Source organism: Polyodon spathula, chromosome 6 (genome assembly GCF_017654505.1).
Source record: "Polyodon spathula isolate WHYD16114869_AA chromosome 6, ASM1765450v1, whole genome shotgun sequence".
Classification (NCBI taxonomy): Eukaryota; Metazoa; Chordata; class Actinopteri; order Acipenseriformes; family Polyodontidae; genus Polyodon; species Polyodon spathula.
Genome location: NC_054539.1, coordinates 70,699,614 through 70,721,188, shown reverse-complemented (window position 1 = coordinate 70,721,188; position 21,575 = coordinate 70,699,614). Strand labels below are relative to the sequence as shown.

General features: G+C 39.1%; 1 protein-coding gene across 8 annotated transcripts in view; it reads right to left on the bottom strand.

The window, feature by feature from the left end:
* LOC121317554 (myelin transcription factor 1-like protein) overlaps positions 1 to 21,575 on the bottom strand; it is a 112,972-nt gene that overhangs the window by 10,875 nt on the left and 80,522 nt on the right. For 3 of the 8 annotated variants that reach the window (XM_041253617.1, XM_041253619.1, XM_041253618.1), the window contains exons 15-20: positions 18,945 to 19,007; positions 18,124 to 18,207; positions 17,126 to 17,347; positions 3,432 to 3,523; positions 1,662 to 1,765; positions 513 to 656 (exon numbers count right to left, since the gene is read on the bottom strand). In XM_041253617.1, the coding sequence (XP_041109551.1) occupies positions 513 to 656; positions 1,662 to 1,765; positions 3,432 to 3,523; positions 17,126 to 17,347; positions 18,124 to 18,207; positions 18,945 to 19,007 (709 nt within the window). The remainder of the gene's footprint in view (positions 1 to 512; positions 657 to 1,661; positions 1,766 to 3,431; positions 3,524 to 17,125; positions 17,348 to 18,123; positions 18,208 to 18,944; positions 19,008 to 21,575) is intronic. The other 5 variants (XM_041253621.1, XM_041253624.1, XM_041253620.1 and 2 more) reach the window with 3 other exon arrangements.

Here is a 21,575-nt window from a genome sequence, read left to right as displayed (position 1 = left end):
TTCATGCCTCAAAGTAAAAGCTGATATATGCAAGCCTTGAAGTTATATATACACTTGCAATTATAAAACATAACATAACATTGCATGTGCTATGAAACTCCCTGCTGGTGCTATGAAACTCCTGTACAGTTAAAAGTATTTTAAGTGTTTTTTTTTTCTTTAATTCACAGTAGCATAGGCTCTATAGGTTCCTGTTACAAACCTACTGTTAAGTCAAACGATGGTCTGACTTATTATCAGTATTTGCTCTAATCTTTCATTTATTAAATAATAGTATAAAACTACCTAACCCCATCCTTTTAATTAAGATCCAAGTAATTTGGACAACATTATACTCCCTTATCAAACAATCTATTATATTTAAATCAGAAGATTTTTCAGGCATCAGTCCTAGACATTATTAAGGTAGTTTAGCATGCAATAGCGTTGGGACTATTTCTTGTTCAATAGCCATGTGGTATGTTCTGTTACGTTCCATAACGCGCTCAGTTTGCGTTCTCTGTGGCCCTTACCATATGTGGGAGCTGGATATTAGCTAAACTGTTAATCAGTGACTGGCTGAGGTTGGCCAGCTCATGCAGGAGAGACTCATTTTGCTGTTCAATCACCTTGTTTTCTTCCTCTATTGACTTCAGATTAGTCTCCATTGTTGTAATCTAAAGAAGCGTAAACACAAGTATATTATCTTCTCAGCCAGAAGGTATCAAACAGTGCTCAAGTTTTACAGATTTGCAGCTTTCCTGCTTCTGCAGCAACAGTTCAGACACACTAGGGGTACCAGTTCATTTCAGAAAGAAGTACCACATGCAGTAAACCCTTGTATCCACTGTGATAGTGACAAGTCAAGTATAAACCATCTTCTCCAAGTGCACAAACAGAACTAAACGCATCCAGCAAGACTGAGCAGAAATAATAATTTCCAAGCATATGTTATGACAGATACTGGCTATATTCTGTGACTGCCGAAGTAGATATAAATGTGCACGATTTAAAGTTTTTACGTTTTCAGAAAAATAACGATTATTTGGTTTTCTTACATAATTAACTTGTATAAAACCATGCATTCAATTATAATTCTTGAAACCTTGTAAAACTTGACAACTTATGAAAGTCTGTTAAGCACTATTAATGTAAATGACTGCTTTATTGAGAAACTATTTCAGGTTGCCTCAATTGCATATCATGCCATATCACAAATTCTGTTTTAGGTTTGTTTGTTATTGTGAATATTTCCATGCCTCCTCCAGTCATTCTATTGCTAAAGTTTATGCTTAGTGATATTTTAAACATGTCAAAAGTCTGATTTGAGTCAAACACACTTCTTCATGTTTCAAGAACGGTAGCAGGGGAGGCTGTTCAGCGCTAATAGTCACATTGGAACCACGCACGTTATTGAGTCACTAAGAGGGTGTGAACCAAATCAGAGACTACACAATGATTGTGAGAGGAGTACAAATGCTACCATGAAGAAATGAAATGGTTTTAGCAGACACTTTTTTTATACACTGCAATCTGGATTACTTTACTGTATTATTGTATATACTCAATACTAGCTTCAATGTTGGCTTTAAAATAAAACAGCAGCTGCAGTTGTATCTTTTATTCATAAATGCACCTGATTCTTTTAAAAACAGAACTATTTCTGGATGCAGGATTCTTACCTGGGTTCTGAGTCTAATCATATCTGCTTCCACTTGGGAATTAGAGTCATTTAGTTCTTTGATTTCTTCATCCAGCTGTTTCATTTCTTCATCATTTTCTATTCCTACAAGATCACAAACATTTAATTGAAATTGAAAAAGAAACACTGTTCAGCACACTTTAGTACAATAGTTGCACTGCACCTATATACATTTAAAGGATCACATGACCAGTACATTGTGAGGTTTTTAGAATGCCAGTAAAGTACTTCAGTGTTTTACAGTCCAATGCCTTAATACTGTCACCTTCTGCATTTTACAGCTTAAAATATTACCCAAGGCAGCGCTTATTACTGTAGGTCTGATTTAAATCAAATTATTGCACAGAGCAATATAGATGTTAAAGTAACAGGCTTAAATTTCTTTCACACCAAAAAAATCAATGTTTAATCTGTATATAATGCATTAAGAGCCCAAAGGCAAAAGTGATCCATCAAAATGGGACTGGTTCTCAAGATAAAGCTCACACATGCATGTGACAGAGGGGTGGGGGAGAGGTGGATAGTAAATTGCACATTAAGACAGGAGTAGAACACAATGCTGCTGTCATTGGGTCAACCTTGGAATCAAGCTTCTGGGTCAAATTCAATGGACATTTTAGCTAGAAGGAAAAATAACTGGAAAGTGAATTCAAACAAACAACGGAGTGAGCATTCCCTGTTGATTTTGCCTTCCTTACTTGGGGGAACACCCCAGCCAAAGCAATGCTTTCTGTGAAATCCCTAACTTGGAATGGCGACTCTGCACAGCCAGAATGTGAAGGGTTAAGTAGAGGAGTGAATGTGGGCACATCAAAGCAGTACCTGCTTCTACCAGCCCTCTTAAAACCAGTGTGATTGGCAGAGGAGACTCTTACAATTTCACCTCCTTACCAAGGACATTGGCCTACTGTCATTCACAGACAAGCTAGGATCACAAACTGATAGGCACAGCTTGGTTTTAGACTCAGGGTTGTCTGATTCAAAGAATCGAAACAGTAGCAATATACCATTTGACCCCTTCACTAGTTCTTTTGTTTTTGGAATACTGTGTTCAATATTCGTCAGTTGGCAGGCAAGCAGCTGACTACAAAAAATAATCAAACAAAATAAAGCAAAGAATATAAATATAAAAATCAAGCAAATGAAACTCCATGTTTTTGTTCGTTCATATTCAAAACTCGGAGACAAGAGGCTGTAAAATACAATCCCTGTAGCTTCAGTGCTAAGGGAATGCTAATCAAGTTTTCAAAATAAATGTTCTTTGTTCTTATTAACACTAGCTACTGCATATTATCACCGGTTCCCTTTTTCTCCGGTTGGAGACCTCTTGACTCTTTGCTTGAATTTTTATATTACAATTTGGAATATTCAGAAAGGACCACACTGTAAAGCCCCTGTTCAAACTCACTCCAATGCTATCAATCTACAGCAACACCACCAGTCTGCAGCAATGTATCTACAGAACATTCTTGTATGTGAAGGGCTTATGATGCATTTGATTAATATATAGACATTTACTTTAAAACATGAATGCAGTCAATAGGTGATTGCAATCTTGAAGTGGGCAAATACATTACTGGAATACACTGTACCCATATCCTTCAGCATAGATTAGAAAACAATAACGCTGCATCAGATACGTGCCAAGCAATCCTTTGTGTTGATGTGCAGACCCTGGGTATCAAACAATAAGAAATGCAGATTTTTCATTCAGACGTAGCGAGCTTAAATAAAAGCCTGAAATGATTACCATTGCTTGCCCGTTGCTTTATTGTTAGCATTTCCTCTCCAGACAGCCTTGCTTTCTTCATTGCTGATGTAGCTCTGGGACATCCAGACAGACTGGGTAATAAAATAAACATGACTGTGATGCAGTGCTGTTTGCGTTTCATACACATGCATTTACAATTCACAATTGCAAACAATTATACTTTCTTCAATACAATAGTATGATATCATTACATTAATTTCATATTTAAATGTAATAAAAACATAAATGGGGTGCATGCATGCGAATATATATTGGTGTTGCCTTCAATTCAGCATGCAAGATGCAATACTCTTGTTTAAAATGCTATGCATAAACACAATACATTGCTCCCAAATGCAATGCTGGAAGATTATACATTACATGTCAAAGGCAATCACTTTCAAAAAATTCAATTCCACCTGGTATCTTAAATTGTAAGAGTTATTCTTCACCAACAAAGTAAGGTCATTCTGGACCTTTCTTGAGTCCTTTTGAAAATAAGCATTAACTAATGTTATTGTTGTCTTTCATTCAGTGAGAGTATATTATACTAGCAGGAATCAACTTAATTGTGGGTAGAACAGGTTAATTTATTTGAAGTTTCTTACAAAATGTATACCATTTTACTCTTTCAGAAACTTTGTCTTTGGACTTTGGCTTCAAATAGTGTTAACTAGTTTTCTTTTTCAATATATATGTACATGAAACAAGCAATGTGATTGGTCGAGCAAGATTCCAGATGTCCGTATAGTGGATGGATACAGACAGTTGGAGCCTTGTCACATATTCTAAATCACTGCGCTGCCTCACAGAATTTACAGTACCGATAGCCATCTTGTTCACAGTTACAGATATACAGTAACTAGAAAACTGAGTGACCAATTACCAGCAAAAAAATCCCAAAAGTAGTAAGGTGACATGCCGATTTGGATGAAGACTAATTAAATGTATTGGAAGATACCAAAACTGAAACAAATACCAAAAAAAAAAAAAAGTACTCGCTTAACTTAATGTGTAATTCAAAGTTATAAATGGGACTGCGTTATTGGTGTAAGGAAATGTAATAATAAAAAACAAATCATATTTTGCCCTCAACATGATTTTGTTCAAAATTCACTGTTTAACCTGGATTATAAAGGCCCTTCAGGGTGTCTGAAACTTTGTTTCGTGCTACACAAGGCCCCGAGGCTTCTGTTTAAATTAGATGTTTATGGACACCCTGTCAGGTCTTCTTGCATACATATACATATAGTTGCAGACAAAAGTATTTGGGCAGTTAAAAAAATTAGAAAAACCACAAAGAGATTTCTAAAATTTTTAATTGTTCTTTTAAAAGATATAAATTAGAGATTCAGCTTTATAATAAAACACATTATTGCATATATTACATACTTTGACAAACGTATTTGGGATGCATTATATTAGTATTTTGTGTGTCCACCCTTTGTCTTTTTTTGTATTTTGAAACTAGTTCCTGGCATCTTTCCAGAGATATTTTTGCCCATTCTTCAACACATACAGCTTTGAGTTCTGCAATCGACTCTGGTTTACTTTTTGCAACTGCAGCCTTCAAATCAATCCACAACATCTTGATGGGATTCAAGTCTGGGGACTAAGATGGCCAATGCATAACTGTAATCTTCCTTTTTTTAAGAAATTCTTTTGTAGACTTTGCAGAATGCTTAGGGTCTTTATCCAGCTTGAATACAAACATCTGTCCAATAAGCCTTCTAGCACTGGGTAACAAGTGAGAGGGCAGCATTCATTGATCCTTCTACAACACAAAGGTCGCCAGTGCCTGAGGAAGAAAAACAAGCCCATACCATCACACAACCTCAACCATGTTTAACATTGGGCATGATGAACTTTTTTTTTTTAATTCTCCTCTCTTCCTCCAAACATATTCTTCAAGCACACAATGGAAAACTCCAATCGTTTTCTTTTGTGTGTTGTTTTTTCCGACCCTGGAAATTCATCTTGTTAAGATATCATTGATTTGTTCGCTCGTGATTTCTTTACCATCTTCTCTCAATTCTTGTGACAAATCTTTTGCAATAATTTGATGTTTTTGCTATTTGAATGATTCTTCTTCCAGATTTTGCAGAATTCTTGCACAACTGGAGCTAGTTGCAGTAGTTCCTGTTTTCCTGTGTTTGTCAATAATAGCCCTGTGGAAGGGTGGTGGGCAATTCATGGACACACAGGAGACAAATCTTTATTTGTAACGCTGCTCAGGCACACTGATTTATTTTTACCTGCAGAGGGCATTATTGTCCGTGGCCTGAATACTGACAACAGTAAACAGGACCACAGGGTTACCAATACCGGTGTACAGTCCAGTGCACATACAAGTGCTCAAAATATAATAAAAACAAAAGGTACAAAGACCAAAAGGGAAAACAAAACACTATTAACAAAACTACAAAATAAAGGTGCTGCACTCTGCAGCGTTTCCACGACAGTCGCTACCCGCACGGTCCGGATCTCCATCCTGCACTCCACCGCCTGCCCACGGTTTCTCCGCTACCCCTATATTTATTTTGTTTTTGTTCTCGGTCCGGAAATAGAGCTTCTGCTCGCTCTTTTGTCGTCCTATAGGGGCCAACCTGAGGGAACAACAGAGCATTATTTTATAGGCCCAGCAATCCCCCATGGCCTGCCTCCCAAACATTCAGAGAGCGGGAGAGACCACACCCCCTCGTCCCACCTCTCCGTGTCATTTCCATGACTGACAAGCGGATCTTACAGATTGCTGCCCTCTTCCTGCAGCACCATGCATGCACCAGACAGTCAGCATAGATCTCCCATTTTACAAGCCCACACAGTGCTTTTCGGTAAACCAAGTCTTTCTGCTATTTCTCTGGTAGTTTCTCCTTTTTTGTTCAGTTGTATCACTGCCATTGTTTGTTGCTCTACTCTTTAGTTTTAACCATTTTTTTGCTTCTTTGAATCAGAAATTTCCAATTTATTTTTTAGCACTTAATGATTATGTATTAATTTATTCTCAATTGTCAATAATTAGCAATGAGTAAGTTTCATAGGAAATACATTGATTGCTCAAATACTTTTGTCAAAATATGAAATTAGTTTTTGCATATTATTTTTCATTTTACGCATGCTATGTAGTAAGTTGTTTTATTATAAAGCTGAATCTCTAATTTATATCTTTCAATAGAACAATTATAAATTATAGGAATTTATCATTTCTTATTTTATTTATCTGTACGGCTTTACATTGAAGTTTTAACATGTTCAATGAGTTTAACAAATGAATGTTAAAATAAGTAGCGTAATTCATATGCAGAGTCAGTATGAGACCTGGAATAAAATGCACTGAGCAGATAAAGAACCTTGCTGAACACACCCTTGTTGTACAGTAATTCAATGTAATATTGCAGTTGTCTTTTTCAATGTCTACCCCATTACCATTAAATATTGTACAGTATTTATTGAGATTCCTCATGACTTCAAAGCAATGTTGCATTTTACCCCCTGAAAATACATTTCACTATCTCAGTTAAAATAGGGTAAATTACCCCCAAGCACAAAACCTTATACCTTATTGTAGCAGGGCGGTAGGAAAGCCCTGCTGTTTAGTCGTATTGTTTGTTTAGTTTTAGAATGGGGTCTCCCCCCCGTGTTATTTTGTATTTGTTTATTGTATTGTGTTTTATTTTGTTTATAGATGACGATGAACCGCCGTGTGTTTTGTTTGTTTATTATATTGTATGACAGCATAGCTGTGCTTTAGTTTTGTTATTGTTTTGCAGCGTGGATGGGAAGCCCCATCCACATTATGACTCATGCAGAAGGTGGTCATCTCCCGAATTAGTTAAGTGACTAATTTGTTGCTAATCGGGAGATGGTCACCTGTATAAATACCTGCAGCTCTCTGCACTCGGGGTGGGTGTCCAGAGGAGGAACGAGATCGAGCGAGAAGTGAGAGGAGAAAATAAATTTAAACGAATATAAGGATCCGTGAAGGCTACTGCCCAGCCGGACCTTGATTCATTATTTGTGTTCGAGATTTATTTTGTTTAATTGTTTTATTTCTGCTCTGCGAACGAGTGTTTATTTTTGTTTAAATATTTTATTTATTTTTTGTTTGCTTTAAATAAAACGGCGCACATGCCACTGCACTGTATCTTTTGTTTTTGTTCTGCTTTCTTCAGGTCTGAGTCACCGCAACGCCATTTCCGCCACACTTATATATATATATATATATATTATTATTTATAGAATCAGGTGTCTCCACTATGACAACATTCCTTAGTATAATTTTCAAACTCTTACTTGTCAAACAGCTGCGTAGCACACTCGCCAGAAACTAGTCTTTCTAATGGGAATTTTAAAAGTCTGCAGTACATATTTAATACATGAATCAGTCAAGAAAAGAAGTGAGGCAAGGTTGGATAATAAATATGACTTTATAGATTTTGTTTACTATACCTGATACAGCACATGTAAATAAATGAATAACATAAAGAATTACCCCTGGTCACAATTCTATGTGTAGGGTTTTGTTCAAACTATTATTTTGTTGCTGTGGGTTTTTTTTTGTGTGTTTATTAAAAGTGCACAGAATGCGCTGATCTACAGTTCCTGTGTTGGTGCTATTTTATTCTGTCGTCTGGCCTGGCCACAAGCTACTCAACCACTATATATAAATTAAATTGTTAACGATTTTATTGTTTAATTATCAGCCGCACCTCTTAATGATTGTAAATTAGTGCCAGGTGCAGGGTTTAAAAAGTGTGCAGCCAATTTGTTCTGGGCTGCTGTGTGTGAAGAAGCCTGCTTGATATCGTGCTCAAGCGTATAGAAAGAAAAGGGTACTGTGTATAGCCTTGTTGTGTGGTTTTTTTAGAAAACTGTGTTTTCGTTTTGGTTGATTTGGTTTTAACAGGTAAACAGCTTAGCTGTCCTTTGTGAGTTAGGTTCCTGTTTATGTTTAGTTAGTACTCAAAAAGGAGCTAGGTGTTTATTTTGTTTTGTTTTTGTAAATAAAAGATCACAACCGCGCTAAAACTGCAAGTTCCTGTGTTGAGTCAGAGGTGTTTAAAGGGGCAACAAACTCTACAGTTGCAGGTCACTATATATATATATATATATATATATATATATATATATATAAACAATTATTTTATAAAAAAAAAAAAAACTGATCATAATCATTAGACAGATCATAGGCATTGCTCTCTGTTTCATTTTGTTTTGCTGGATTGACATATTATAGAACACTTTCTTTGATAAATCCATAAATGTTCTGATCAATCTAATCAATCTCTAGGTAGGAGCCTATTCAGGCCCAGATTTATAAAAGGATTGCATTTTTTACAACCATAAAACGGGTGCTGAGGGTTCTTAATTCTTAGACGGGATTTATAAAACACACGCAGTGGCATAAACATATAAAGAAGCGTGATTTGCAGGAGCTTTACACTTTCATGTGTTACAAGTGTGTCCCAGCAACAGCGAGTGGAAGCGACAGCGTGGGAGAAGTACAGGCGTGGAAAAGTGCAGAGCAGTTTAGAAGCAGTTTGAAACCAGGTTGACAGCTACAGAAGAAACTAAACTTCCAAAAAAAATAAAAAAATAACATGGTCTTCAAACCAGTAATCTGTGACACCTGCATGATGTGGGAAATCCGAGAAAACCCAGCAGAGCTAAACCAATAAAGTGCCGCACGATCCGGGACTTGCATAAACTAGTAAGTACGCTAGAAATGGAGCTGGAAGAAATGAGACAGCAACAGGATCTTGAGGAGCTGGCACACCCACAATTCATGGAAGTATGTACCACCCCTAACAGACTGAAAGACACCAGGGAGATAGAAGGTCAGAACAGCGGGGTTCAGGTAGGCAGAAGCCGGGAAAAAAAGAAACTTCGTCAAACACAACCACCAGAAATCAAAAGATCCAACAATTTTGAGCCACTGCAGAATTTTGATGAGCAAAACAAACATCAAGAGAATGAAAGGAACAACATCCAGGACCCTATTAACAGTGGTGACCAGACAGCAAAAAGAAGGGAGTCATGATTGTTGGGTTCTCCATATTGAGAAACACTGCAAGTTCAGTTCGCAGTTTGGACCCCCTTACTACAACAGTGTGCTGCCTTCCAGGATCCTCTGTCACGCACATCACTGAGAACATGGACAGGCTCCTAGAACGAACAGGAGATGACCCGGTAGTAGTGATCCACATCAGTACAAACAACATTGGAAGAGACAGACCAAAATCCCTGCAAAACAAATTCAGAGAGCTAGGAAGGAAATTAAAAGACGAGTCCAAAACTGTGGTATTTTCTGGGATACTGCCGGCACCTTGCAAAGGACCATACGGACAGCTGGAAATAATTACTCTAAATCCATGGCTGAAGACAATGTGCACACTGGAAAGCTTCACCTATCTTGATCACTGGACCACATTCTACAACAAGGACTATCTGTATAGACGGGATGGACTGCATTTAAATAACAAGGGAACCAGTCTACTCGGAGAAAAGATCCTTGAGCAGGTTGAGAAGCATTTAAACTAGAAAGGAAGGGGGGAGAAATCAACAAAACAACAGAAGGGAGACCGCATCAAAACAAGAATAACAACTCAGGTAAGACAACCATTAAATGTATTTATCTAAATGCTAGAAGTATCAGAAACAAAATTTTAGAACTTGAAGCTACTGCACTAACAAGTAACTATGATGTGATAGGTGTTACAGAAACTTGGTTGTCTGAGAGTGATGGGGACGAATATAATATTTGTGGGTATACACTATATAGGAAAGACAGGCAGGACAGAAGAGGTGCAGGGGTAGCGCTATACATAAGAAACAGTCTTGAAGCCCAGGTGTTAAACCTGGACAAAGAAAATAAAGCCGAATCAATATGGGTCAGAATAATGGACAAAAATTCAAAGGGCATAATAATAGGAGCATGCTATAGACCGCCAGATTCAGACGGTGAGCAAAATAATCTGTTATACAATGACATTAGAAATGTGTGTAGCAAAGGAGAAGCCATACTAATGGGGGATTTCAACTTCCCCCATATAAAATGGGAAAACCCGGTGGGTAACACGTAGGATGAAATAGAAATGGTGGAAATGACAAATGACTGCTTCCTAACACAATTTGTCAAGGCACCGACTAGAGGGGAGGCATGCCTTGATTTAGTCTTTTCAAATAACGAAGATAGAATAACTAAAACAGAGGTCAGAGAACCACTGGCAAACTCAGACCACAACATGGTCTCATTTGAAGTGTTTTTTAAATCCCCAAAAGTAATGACTAAAGCTAAGGTTTACAATTTTAGAAAAGCAAACTATGAAGGTATGAAACAGAGACTAACAGAAGTAGATTGGAGTAAAATAGAGAAAACACCCACAGAAGAAGGATGGTTGTTCTTCAAAAATGTAGTACTAGAGGCGCAAAACAATTACATCCCTAAAGTAGACAAATCTAAATGTAAAACTAAATTGCCAAAATGGTTTAATAGATCAATTAAAAAAAAAAATATTCAGCGAAAAAAGGCACTTTACAGAGCATTAAAAAAGGACCAAAAAGAAAGTACACAGAAAGAGTACACAGAACTGCAAACGCAAGTCAAAAAGGAAGTTAGAAAGGCCAAGAGAGAAATAGAAATGAACATTGCTAAGGGAGCTAAAACCAATTCCAAAATGTTTTTCCAATATTACAACAGCAAGAGAACATTCAAAGAGGAGATTAAATGTTTAAGAGATACAAATGGCAAAATCGTAGATGAAGAAAAAAAAATAGCAAATATATTAAATGATTACTTTTCACAAGTTTTTACAAAGGAAGATACTGACAACATGCCCCACATGTCATCCAGTTCCTATCCAGTTTTAAATAACTTTAGCATAACTGAGGCAGAAGTGTTAAAGGGACTAGGAGCTCTTAAAATAAACAAATCCCCTGGGCCGGATGAGATCCTCCCAATAGTACTCAAAGAAATGAAAGAAGTTATTTACAAACCGCTAACCAAGATCATGCAGCAGTCTCTTGACACAGGGGTTGTACCGACAGACTGGAAAATTGCAAACGTAATACCGATCCACAAAAAGGGAAACAAAACTGAACCAGGTAACTACAGACCAGTAAGCCTGACTTCTATTATATGCAAACTTATGGAAACTATAATAAGATCCAAAATGGAAAATTACCTATATGGTAACAGGGTCCTGGGAGACAGTCAACATGGTTTTAGGAAAGGGAGATCGTGTCTAACTAACTTGCTTGATTTTTTTGAGGATGCAACATCGATAATGGATAATTGCAAAGCATATGACATGGTTTATTTAGATTTCCAGAAAGCTTTTGACAAAGTCCCGCACAAAAGATTAATTCTCAAACTGAACGCAGTTGGGATTCAAGGAAACACATGTACATGGATTAGGGAGTGGTTAACATGTAGAAAACAGAAAGTACTGATTAGAGGAAAAACCTCAGAATGGAGTGTGGTAACCAGCGGTGTACCACAGGGATCAGTATTAGGTCCTCTGCTATTCCTAATCTACATTAATGATTTAGATTCTGGTATAGTAAGCAAACTTGTTAAATTTGCAGACGACACAAAAATAGGAGGAGTGGCAAACACTGTTGCAGCAGCAAAGGTCATTCAAAATGATCTAGACAAGATTCAGAACTGGGCAGACACATGGCAAATGACATTTAATAGAGAAAAGTGTAAGGTACTGCACGCAGGAAATAAAAATGTACATTATAAATATCATATGGGAGATACTGAAATTGGAGAAGGAATCTATGAAAAAGACCTAGGAGTTTTTGTTGACTCAGAAATGTCTTCATCTAGACAATGTGGGGAAGCTATAAAAAAGGCTAACAAGATGCTCGGATACATTGTGAAAAGTGTTGAATTTAAATCAAGGGAAGTAATGTTAAAACTGTACAATGCACTAGTAAGACCTCATCTTGAATATTGTGTTCAATTCTGGTCGCCTTCCTACTAAAAGGATATTGCTGCTCTTGAAAGAGTGCAAAGAAGAGCGAAGAGACTTATTCCGGGTTTAAAAGGCATGTCATATGCAGACAGGCTAAAAGAATTGAATCTGTTCAGTCTTGAACAAAGAAGACTACGCGGCAACCTAATTCAAGCATTCAAAATTCTAAAAGGTATTGACAGTGTCGACCCAAGGGACTTTTTCAGCCTGAGTAATGTTGTTGAAGCTGACACCCTGGGATCCTTCAAGAAGCTGCTTGATGAGATTCTGGGATCAATAAGCTACTAACAACCAAACGAGCAAGATGGGCTGAATGGCCTCCTCTCGTTTGTAAACTTTCTTATGTTCTTTAAGTACTGCTTGTACCAAAATCTCCACTTCCATATTGGTAAATTTCAGTTTTGCTTCCGAGCATCCTCATCTAGTACCAGGATGAGGTCTTTGTGTGCCATTCATTTTCTTTTGAAATGTGTAGCCTACACACACAGGGTTGACCCAGACCCGTTATTTATTGTGAGAGGTGTGTAGTTCTCCACCACTAATTGTGGTGAGGGGTATTTAATTTGCAACTTTTCTGCGTATGCTTTGCGGCTGCAGTTTCTGTCTGAGGTTCAAGTGGAGATTAATATGTAATTATGGGTGTTCTTGCATAAATTCACAGCTAGTGGAAGTCAGGGCTCTCAAATATTTTAATGAGATGTACGAAAGCTGCAGACAATTTCGACACTTATAATTGCATACATTTTTAAAGAACTTTTGAAAGCATGTTTTAAACAGTCGCAATTGTTGCTGTCATTTCCTAGTCTGCCTTTTCCTGTGCATTGCTAGTTGTGTTCAATGCATTTTCGAGGTGAATAGCCAAATACCTATTGTTCCCTTAAAGCAGGGAGTTCAAACAAGTCTTGAAAACAAATTTCTATGACATTTCTGGTTTCCTCAACGTAAGCGATAGACTGCAAATATGTGCCGTTAACCCCTCCAGTTCATTCTGAGCATCCTTTAGCACTGCTCCACTGACTAACTTAAATAAAAGTGGATAGTATACATTTGGCTTATAGGCTACTCATGATAATATTAGTGGTATTATGCAACATTTGTTGCTGGTCCCGGAAGAAACACACACACAGCACTATGAGTGAATGTGGATGCGCTGCTTGCACGTTTATTAACAAAACAAAACAACTAGTTAAACAAACAAACAGTGGACGAGCACGAAACAAACAAGTATTGTGCTGAGTTATGTCAGCACGAGTAGCAATTGTTAGTTCTCAGTTTTTACTTTACTCTCCTGTTCTCCACTCACTGAACTCCCCCCACATATCTCCCCCCTTATGCACAGCACTCATGGCCTCAAAGGCCACCTACCCCCTTAAAATCCGAAAGGTCCCGCTCAAAGTCCTGGGCCAAGAACAGAGGTGTTAAGGGGCCCACTCCTGCTACTGATCGGCTGCTGGTGGCAATGCCTGCAACTTTCTGTGTCTGGAGGGGCCAGCCCGGGAGGCGTTGATGCCTTTCTCCAGAGGTCAGCAGCAAATGACCTCCAGGGCATGCATTCCTGAGCAACAGCGCATGGGCAACCCCTGGCGATGCAGAGTGGGCATCCCTGGGAGATGGCGAACAGACACCCAGAGGCAATGGCGAACAGACCTCCCCAGGCAATGGCGAGTTGGTAGCCCTCGGCCCGTGAGCCCGAGGCATTGCGGGTCAGGCAACCCCAGGCAAAGCGAGATAGGCAACACTAGGGGGTGGAGGTGGGAGTTGCAAGTAGTCCTCCCATGGTGGTGGAGGTGGGAGAGGCAGGTAGTCTCCCTGTGATGGTGGAGCTGGAAGGAACGGGTAGTCTCCCTTGGTGGTGGAAGAGCAGATAGTCTCCCTCTATCACTGATGCAGCTCTCCCTCAGTCGCGGGGGAATGGTGAGGCTTTCCTTCGGTCGCTGGGGTAGGCGTGGCTCCTCCCTCACATTGGAGACAGTGGGGCTTCTCCCTCTCGTGAAGGAGACAGCGGGGCTTCTCACTCGTGCTGGAGACAGTGGGGCTTTTCCCTCTCACGCTGGAGATAGCGGTACCTGGGCTGCTGTTCTTTACATGTCTGCCTCTAGGTAGTAGAGGACCACCTCCACAACCTCTTCCAGTGACCCCTGGGCGGTGTCCTTGCTGCCAGGCCCTCCATCGGTCCCCATCCCTCTGCCGAGGGCATCAATCACCATATGCATGGACTGGTCCTCCAGCTCAGGATTTTCCTTTATCCAGTCCCACAACTGGCCTGATTCCAACTTGCTTCCTATTCTTTTTACAAAAAAAAAAAATCCAAAAAATAATAAAATGTACCCGCAGTACTGTTCCTGGCCTGAGTCTCTGGAGGCGTTGCTATCCCACTGCTCTGACACCATATGTGGCAAGCTAGCTCGAGCGGTGACGTCGGACCCAGAAGAAATGCACACAGCACTGCGAGTGAATGTGGATGCGCTGCTTACACGTTTATTAACAAAATAAAAAGCAAAACAACTAGACAAACAAATAAACAAAGGACTAACACGAAACAAACAAGTATTGTGCTGAGCTATGTCAGCACGAGTAGCAATTGTTGGTTTTCAGTTTTTACTTTACTCTCCTTCACTCTCTCCTGTTCTCCACTCACCAAACACCCCGCCACAGGCTACTTTATGACTATGAAAAGCTTTTTGATAGAAACACATTTTTAACAGTATTAACAGTATTAAATAGGTAAAATGAAGACAGAATAGATTTCATTGTACAGATGACATTTACATTTAACAAGAACAATGTTATTTTGATTCTTGACATTATCCTTCGGGCACCCTCTGCTGCAGCAAACCACAACTCCCATTATTTGTATGAACAATGTCACACAACTCTTGCAATAGAGCTCTTGCTAAGAAGACGCAACAGATATTTAAATTAGTATATTCCGGCTGTCTTCATTAACATATTTTGTCTTACTACATGTGACAAAATATGACTTTAAGTGTTACAACGAAAATGCAAATTGCGTATGTTTGCTCTGCGACTGACCCATCTTAGTACACCTACCCCAGTAAATATAAACACACACGCGTGTACATTATTATACATGACTGTATTATTTCTTTTGGTGACACAGTATTTTTCAGGTTGAAATTAATTCATATGTTTTCAGGTCCAGGTAAAGTATAGACTGTCAAGCATTAATATACCAAAAACATTTGTATTTGCTGATATGTCAATGTATATATACATATATACTCATGTATTTAAAAAATAAAGTACCTGCAATAGAAGTCAAATTTCGCTAATGAGAAGAATATTCCGTATAAAACAGGCAATGCTACGTTCGGTATGATTTTTTTTGTTACATTGCATATCACTGCCTCACATCAGCTGTGACAGAAAGAGACACTGATTGCAAAGGGGTTTTTTCTTCTTTTTTCAGCAGACACTTCCCCACCCTTCTGTTACCAGGAAAAGTCAGGAAGCAGTTGGTGCAGCGCACAAACAAACTAGATGCTGATAAAAGCCTGAATGTTGGTTTGATTATCTGCAGTGGCCTATTACTGTCTGAAGGACAGTAAGGGTAGGTCCAAAATAGGTTGTTTTCCATCTAAACTGACAATTATTCAGCTAGGCAATAGGCTGAAATGGAATCTAAACATATTAAGGAACAAAATTATACCAAAAAACCTTAGTATGACATGGGGTGCAGCCAGCTCAAAAACAAACTGTTTTCTCAGTTGGAGCTCAAGGACTAGCACTTTCTATGCAAATGCAGACTGCACTCACTGTGTTGCATGTGCTCCAGTACTTTATATTAATATAGTGCCACAGGGAATGAATTATGGTATGCTAAGAGGGTCAAAGGCAGGAGTGCAATTTACATGCGTTAATTAAAATTAAAGAAGTTAACTGTGATTAATTGATATATATACACACACACACACACACACACACACACACACACACACACACACACACACACACACACACAGACTGAGCATCAAAAGAAACTTCTCACTTTTATATTTTTCAATGTGATCGAAAAATGAGAAACTCTGTTTTAGAGCACGTGCACTGACTTTTTATTGTGCTGATTAACAATTGACATCACGAAGATGCTGCAAAATTATCTTTCGATCATGGGCAGGTGTTGTGACTCTTGGTCTCCCAGTTCGTGGCCTGTCATTGACAGAGTGCCTGTTATACTGTCTCACCAGGTTTTAAATTGCTGGCTGTACGCTGCCCTAGTCCAGCCTCCAACATGCCAATTGCACGAAGGCACTGCTCTCTTGACAGATGTGACATATTGTTTTTTTTTTCTGTGATTTTCTTTATTGCTTTTTTTCAAGCTTGCAATTCAACAGCTGAAATCAATGCATATCTAGTGACCAATCAACTGTCTAACTAATCAGGTGAGTAAGTGCATATACTTCAGTCATAGTGCGTGTCATGGCCAAGGATGAATGATCGAGTGATTAAAAAGAAACCAAAAACATTTTGTCAATGTTTTTCATTTATATACCCTAAATGTGTTATAATAGTGTTATAATCTCTCTCTCTCTCTCTCTCTCTCTCTCTCTCTCTCTCTCTCTCTCTCTCTCTCTCTCTCTCTATATATATATATATATATATATATATATATATATATATATATATATATATATGAACTGACTGTGTCCATGGAGGTCTGACCAGATTAAAAGTACCTGTATGATAGCTTACCTTCGATGTGTTAAAAAGCTCCCGCTAACATGTCCTGACCCGTCACAACCAGGTGTTGGACAGGACATGCCATCCGTCTTTCCTGACTTCCAGGAGAACTGTGCTCCATTCAAGTAGCCGTCTTTCTGTCTTTTGGCCGCTAGAGGGCACCCTGAAGCACTGCGATGTGATGCGTATTTCCCAGTCACATGACCCTGCCCATCACACCCAGGAACTGGACATCTTGGGATTGTAGGGATACAACAACATGCCTGTTAGTGCTATGTGCTTTCAAACTGATGATAGATTCTCCAACAGCTTTTTTTCTCCAATTCTTTATTAACTTGATTTCTTTCAGAAAGGAAACAAGGCAACCAATGCAAACAAATCAAATCATAAATAAACAACTCATATTTTTAAGGGCTTGCATGTAGTTGCCTTGTGTTGAATTTAGAATTGTAATTGATGTTATTTTCTTTTTGAAAAATGTGATCATAACAATTTTGATTAAAAACTATCAGCCCAAGGAGTCTATGGACCCTGTTCGCAAAGCGTTATACTATATGAAGAATGTTTATTGGTTTGTTTATTTAGAGTATTTTATGAATTAAATAGTGTTTTATATTCATGTAACAACTCTAGCCTGCTACTGGCCTCTCAAAAGAAAGATCTGTAAAAATGTATACATAAAAACACACTGACAAAACATTACTTAAATAACGCATGGGTTAAAGCTTCTGGGAATGTCATATTTACATTAATTATTTGAGAATCAGAACAATTCAATTTTTTGAGCACCCCCTGGTCCCAAATAGTTTACATAACAACAACAATAATCTCCAGTTTAAATAACAGATCATAAGATTATAAACAGCTTTATTATGAGTTGATTTGCTTTTTGATTTGTATAGAGCTTTAGGAGGACACATCCCGATTGCATTTACACAGTAATAATAAGGGTATGATGGTTGTATCTAACAGTAAGCTATAGATCCTCCAGTGTCACTGTTTCTGTATACCTGATTGGCTCTTGGTCTTCTTTGTCCTCTTTGCTATGTGCTATCTTTATACCACTCTTCTTCGCTCTGGGGCAACCTGAAAGACTTAAGAAATTAACTTAAAATTAATGATTTAAAACCATGAATATTTATTTAGTGTTTGAAAGAGAGGATGATGGTGAAGGTGGGGTTGGCAGGTGGCTTTATGGCAGCATGTGACTATTTATAAAAATCTTAATAGGCGTTCAAAAATCAAATTGCTGATTTGTCCCTGAATCATAACAGGACTGCAACACCAAATTCGAGGACCCAGTTGAGTTAAAGGAAAGGAATAAGTATGTCTTGTTTCCAGTAGGGCAGGTATAGCAGGTGGCAGCACAAAGTAATTCATACCTTACAACAGATTTAAATTCCAACACTATACTGTAAAAACAAAACCAACCAAAAAAAAGTGGACAAGTACAACGATTGTCTTATGCAACAGACTGTACGTATTTCATCTCTGTAATAAATAAGTATACCAAATACTTATACAAGTATATTGCCTTGGGTTCAAGGCAGTTTATTTGCAAAAACTGAACAAAAGCGTTTCAATCCAAAATGTTATTGGCTGGGTACAGTGTATATTTGGCTGCCAGAACCAACCAATTAGGAACGCAGGAAGTAAAAACCAGAGAAAAAGCCAAAACAGTCATAACAGGTATGAACTGTGCAGAATGAAATTCAAATGATTGTGGCCTGCTGTGGCAACACAAAATCACGCTGGTGGCTAGATATAGCTAAGCTGGTCGCTTTGGAGAAACTTGGGTTTAAATATACTGAAGCATGAGCATAGTATTTACCTTCGGTGTGAAGCATAGTTTCCAGTGATGTGCCCTGAGCCATCACAGCCAGGGGTTGGACACCTGGGATTAAAAATGTAAACACACCAAGTTAGTGTCTGGAAAGTGGAGCGAGGAGCATAAACTCTAGAGGAACGGGGATCATAAACTCTACAGGAACGGGGATCATAAACTCTACAGGAACGGGGATCATAAACTCTGCAGGAACGGGGAGCATAAACTCTGCAGGATCGAAGAGCATAAACTCTGCAGGAATGAGGAGCATAAACTCTACAGAAACAGGGTTCATAAACTCTGCAGGAACGGGGAGCATAAACTCTGCAGGAACGGGGAGCATAAACTCTACAGGAACGGGGAGCATAAACTCTACAGGAACGGGGATCATAAACTCTGCAGGAACGGGGAGCATAAACTCTACAGGAACGGGGAGCATAAACTCTACAGGAACGGGGATCATAAACTCTACAGGAAAGGGGATCATAAACTCTGCAGGAACGAAGAGCATAAACTCTGCAGGAATGAGGAGCATAAACTCTACAGAAACAGGGTTCATAAACTCTGCAGGAACGGGGAGCATAAACTCTGCAGGAACGGGGAGCATAAACTCTACAGGAACGGGGAGCATAAACTCTACAGGAACGGGGATCATAAACTCTACAGGAACGGGGATCATAAACTCTACAGAAACGGGGAGCATAAACTCTGCAGGATCGAAGAGCATAAACTCTGCAGGAATGAGGAGCATAAACTCTACAGAAACAGGGTTCATAAACTCTGCAGGAACGGGGAGCATAAACTCTACAGGAACGGGGAGCATAAACTCTACAGGAACGGGGATCATAAACTCTACAGGAAAGGGGATCATAAACTCTGCAGGATCGAAGAGCATAAACTTTGCAGGAATGAGGAGCATAAACTCTACAGGAACGGGGATCATAAACTCTACAGGAACGGGAAGCATAAACTCTGCAGGAACGAGGAGCATAAACTCTATGGGAACGGGAATCATAAACTCTGCAGGAACGAGGAGCATAAACTCTGCAGGAATGGGAATCATAAACTCTGCAGGAACGAGGAGCATAAACTCTACAGGAATGGGAATCATAAACTCTGCAGGAACGAGGAGTATAAACTCTACAGGAACGGGGATCATAAACTCCATAGAAACGGGGATCATAAACACTGCAGGAACGAGGAGCATAAACTCTACAGGAACGGGAATCATAAACTCTGCAGGAACGAGGAGCATAAACTCTACAGGAACGGGAATCATAAACTCTGCAGGAACGAGGAGCATAAACTCTACAGGAACGGGGATCATAAACTCTGCAGGAATGAGGAGCATAAACTCTACAGGAACGGGGATCATAAACACTGCAGGAACGAGGAGCATAAACTCTGCAGGAACGAGGAGCATAAACTCTGCAGGAACGAGGAGCAAAAACTCTACAGGAACGGGGATCATAAACACTGCAGGAACGAGGAGCATAAACTCTACAGGAACGGGAATCATAAACTCTGCAGGAACGAGGAGCATAAACTCTACAGGAACGGGAATCATAAACTCTGCAGGAACGAGGAGCATAAACTCTACAGGAATGGGGATCATAAACTCTGCAGGAACAAGGAGCATAAACTCTACAGGAACGGGGATCATAAACTCTATAGAAACGGGGATCATAAACACTGCAGGAACGAGGAGCATAAACTCTGCAGGAACGAGGAGCATAAACACTGCAGGAACGAGGAGCATAAACTCTGCAGGAACGGGGATCATAAACTCTGCAGGAACGGGGATCATAAACTCTGCGGAAACGGGAATCATAAACTCTGCAGGAACGAGGAGCATAAACTCTACAGGAACGGGGATCATAAACATTGCAGGAACGGGGATCATAAACTCTGCAGGAACGGGGATCATAAACTCTGCAGGAACGGGGATCATAAACTCTGCAGGAACGGGGAGCATAAACTCTGCAGGAACGGGGATCATAAACTCTGCAGGAACGAGGAGCATAAACTCTACAGGAACGGGGATCATAAACTATGCAGGAACGAGGAGCATAAACTCTGCAGCCCAAACAGTCGTTTAACTTACTGTGTGCACATTCCATTCATATGTCTCCTGACTTGGTGGAATTATGCTGTTTCAATAGAACAAGGCCTTCTATATTTCCATGTTTTTTTTTCACAATCTAAGGCCCTGTCCACACTACATAACCAATCTTGAGATCCATACTTGAAAACGTTCTTATTAATCCAGCTCAAATCGCCACAAGGAACTACCATTTCATGTTAAGTTAATTCAATGTGTACAAACCCTATTAAAATAGTCTGTTTACAGTTCCTAGCAGCGCAATGGACAATGAGACTTAAGACGATAGTATCCCACCATGCACTGTATTTTATGTTTACAACCCAACAAATATGGAACCAATGCCCACGGAAGACATTGAGCTTACAAGGTATCAGCAGATTTTGACTTGAACGTGTGCTAAGGAATGCCAGTAGAAAGTTTCAATGTAGGAACTGTTTAAAAGATGTACAGTACGTATGCCAACACTATATACCTTGTTGCTGGGTGACGTGTTTCTTTTTTCCAGTGAAGAAATTACTGTACTTTATTTACTT